Source organism: Galeopterus variegatus, unplaced genomic scaffold (assembly GCF_000696425.1).
Source record: "Galeopterus variegatus unplaced genomic scaffold, G_variegatus-3.0.2 Scaffold4076, whole genome shotgun sequence".
NCBI classification, from domain to species: Eukaryota; Metazoa; Chordata; class Mammalia; order Dermoptera; family Cynocephalidae; genus Galeopterus; species Galeopterus variegatus.
The window spans coordinates 103,954-107,298 of record NW_007730187.1 but is presented as its reverse complement, the minus strand read 5'-3'; the positions used below and the strand labels follow the sequence as shown (position 1 = coordinate 107,298).

Below are 3,345 nucleotides of genomic sequence, written 5' to 3'. Positions count from 1 at the left end.
TTATTTCTTTTATAGCTTCTGAGTTTCCTCTCATGTGTAATAAGATCCCTTCCACTCCACCACGATGTTATATAAACATATGCTCCTAAAGTATATATTAAAACCCCAAAGAATTTGTCTATTGAGTAGTGTTGGAATTTGTCTACTTAATAGTGTGTGATGGAGATCTAATTTGTTTTGTTCCAGGTGGATAATATAACTGTCAGTGCTATTTATGGAATGAATGTCTTGCGCACACTCAGTGGATTACCACTTTTGTCACATATACTCGTATTGATGACTGTTGTCTGATATACATATTTTTTTACTTGTTTTGAATACGTTGGTTTTTATATTGTTTTAATATCTGATGGTGCATGGTAATTGCTGATATTTATTGCATGATTCTTGTGTGCCAGGGAGGTGTGAGTACTTTACAAACATCATCTCATTTAGTTTTCATCACTATGTTCTAGTCATTTTCATCCTCATTTTGAAACTAAAACCAAAGTAACTTCTTCGTGTTCTCATAGCTGAAAGGTGGCAGAGCTGCAATTCAAATCTGCAGTAATGTACTCCGAATCTTCATGGTTTTTCCCATATTTTACCATGATTAATACCTGTTACAGATTTTGTTAAACTTTATATTCTCCACAGCACTGGTTCTCAGTGTGACCTCTTGCATCAGCATCACCTGTGCAGTTATTAGAAATGCAAATTCTTGAGTCCTACTTTAGACCTACTGAACCAGAAACTGTGGGGGTGAGGCTAAGAGTTTGTAACTGTTTTAACAAGCCTTCCAGGTGATTTAAATTCATGCCCAAATTTGAGAACCACTGCTCTGTGGTTTCTAGCTCAGAGACCTGCACCTTGGTATATCCAGGAAATGTTTATGTGGTGAATGTTGAATAATTAAGTATATGGACATTGTCTTTCTAGGTTTTTTGGTGTCTCTGGGGAGGTCATGGCTCAGCTCTTCTTCCAGACTCCAGCCCATCTTTTCCCAGCAGCTCCACTTGAGCTCACAGATGACCACTAAGTTTCAGTCTCCTGAGAGAATAAGGGTTGAGACCCAGTGTGGCCATGCCAGCTGATTGGACCTCACCCCGGAAATCCCCAGCCCTAGCACTAGGGGATCATGGCAGTTTATGTAAGGTGAGGAGGAGGAGTCCCAGGGGTGGGAATTCATCCTGGGAGTACATATCTCTGATCTGTCACCAGAGCCTCAAGGAAGAGGCAGAAGGGCTATAGGAAGCAGCCAGACCCTAGACCTGCTGCTCCTGAAACAAATCTTGATCTTCCTGTCAAGGTTGAGCAGTAAATGGGTACTGTCTCCATCTGTAGAAGCCAACTGTATGACAGTGGAGGGGTGGACTGTCAGGGAAAACTGTTGTTTATTTTGTCATCACACTATTGATCTTTTGGCTGCGAATAGAATTCCTGATTAAAAATCACTTTTGTGGGGCCGGCCCGGTGGCGCACTGGATAGTGCGCCGCTTGGGAAGCGCGGCGGCGCTCCCGTCCGAGGGTTCAGATCCCACATACAGACCGGCTCCCGCTCACTGGCTGAGCGAGGCGCGGGAGCAACACCGAGGCTTGCGATCCCGTTGCCGGTCCCCGGTCCGGTACGGGGGCAACACTGAGGGTTGCGATCCGTTGCCGGACACGGAAAAAAGACAAAAAAAAAAAAAATCACTTTTGTGTGGGATTTTGAAACTATTTCTCCATGTCTTCCTAAACTATCCCTAACATTTTTTCTATTCTCTTTTTGAAATTTCTGTCTTTCAGATGTTCATTCTCCATTTTTTCTCCACTATTTTCTGTTTCTTTGCTGTTCTCCTTTCTGGTAAACTTTTTCTTCCAGCCTCCTATTGAGCAGATATTACTGCTATCAACATTTTAATTCAAACTTTTAATTTTCAAAAACTCTAGTTTATCTTCTAAATATTCTTGCTTATGAGCATTCTGTTTTTATTTCATGGTACAGTATGATTTCTTAGCCCTCTGAATATACGATGATAGTTTATTAGCAATAGTTTATTTTTCTGAATAGGCAATACATAGTTCAAAAAGTAGAAAAATATAAAAAGCAGCACATTGAAAAGTATTATGGTGAAAGAAATTCAGGGGAAAGATGGGACTGTGGTTCATCTACTTCTGTCTCCCACTTGCCTATGTCTGCTAATGTTGATGACCCGTCTTATTAGTTTTCTCTGATCGCTTAGTTCTGTATGCAAGTAAAAACTACAAAATTTTACCAAATGTGGCAAACTAGACATACTTTTGCACATTGCATTTTTAATGTTTGTTTGCTAAAATACAGAACACATAATGAAAAACACAGTAGTGGACATTACTGTTATGTCTTCCCTTTCTACTGGATACATGAATAATAAGAAGAATTTTATTTCAGCATTTTAGTCAAATGCAATGAGGGTCCCAGCCGAATCTTAGTTAACCTCCACCTCTGCTGCTGTTGAACAGTTTTATGATTGGGTATCTTAATAATTTTTATCTAGAAGATAGAAAGAATGGAATGAGGCTAAAGCTATAATTGGTAAAGAAGGAACAGTCACTTGTATTAGCTAGAATAAGGAGATGTTTGTTCACTTTGGTGGTTTGAGCAGTGTTCTAATTTTTGTCTGTGCTTGGACATGATTACAGAGTAGTCTTGGTTTTGTCTTGCACCATGATGGTCACAGTGGTCTTCACTGATGTTGGTGTTCTGTGAGATTGTTTTTGTATAACACCGTGGAAAATACCATGACTTGGCCAATCCTGCTAGGCCAGCTCCTAGCAACACTGAGGCCTAACTGATAGTACCAGGATGACTCTCAGCTGTCCCTAACTGCTTTTGTTGTCATTTAAAAGTAAAGGAATGGAAAAAGATTGACTCAGAAACAATAACCAAAAGAAAGCTAGGGTTGCAATTTTAGGAACAGATCAAAAGGAATTTAACATGAAAAACACCGAAAGGGATGAAGAGGGATGGTTCATACTTGATGCCCAAACCAAAGACAATAAAACAACTGGAAATTATGAACATAGGTTCAGAAGTCAAATGTATTAACTAACTACATTCAAGAGTAGATGGAAACAATAGCTTAATAGTGTTTATCACAGGGAAAGATGTGAAGCAGATACTGTTTTCTCATTCAGCAGCCCACTTCAGAGTCCAACAAGTCAAAACAAAAATAGTAAAATATCTCAAAAAAAAAAAAAAAAAAACCCAATATATATCAGAAGCTATAATATATATAGCAAAACAGTACTCAAAAATAATTTATTTGTTTATTTAAATTTTTTTTTTTCCTTTTTTCTTTTGTCTTTTTTCGTGTCCGGCAACGGATCGCAACCCTCAGTGTC

General features: G+C 38.9%; 1 protein-coding gene across 1 annotated transcript in view; it reads left to right on the top strand.

Moving 5' to 3' along the window:
- Nucleotides 1–1,001: 1,001 nt before the first annotated feature.
- LOC103602263 (zinc finger protein 585A) overlaps nucleotides 1,002–3,345 on the top strand; it is a 29,922-nt gene continuing 27,578 nt past the window's right edge. The window contains exon 1 of the mRNA XM_008586676.1: nucleotides 1,002–1,134. Within this exon, the coding sequence (XP_008584898.1) occupies nucleotides 1,063–1,134 (72 nt within the window). The 5' untranslated portion in view covers nucleotides 1,002–1,062. The remainder of the gene's footprint in view (nucleotides 1,135–3,345) is intronic.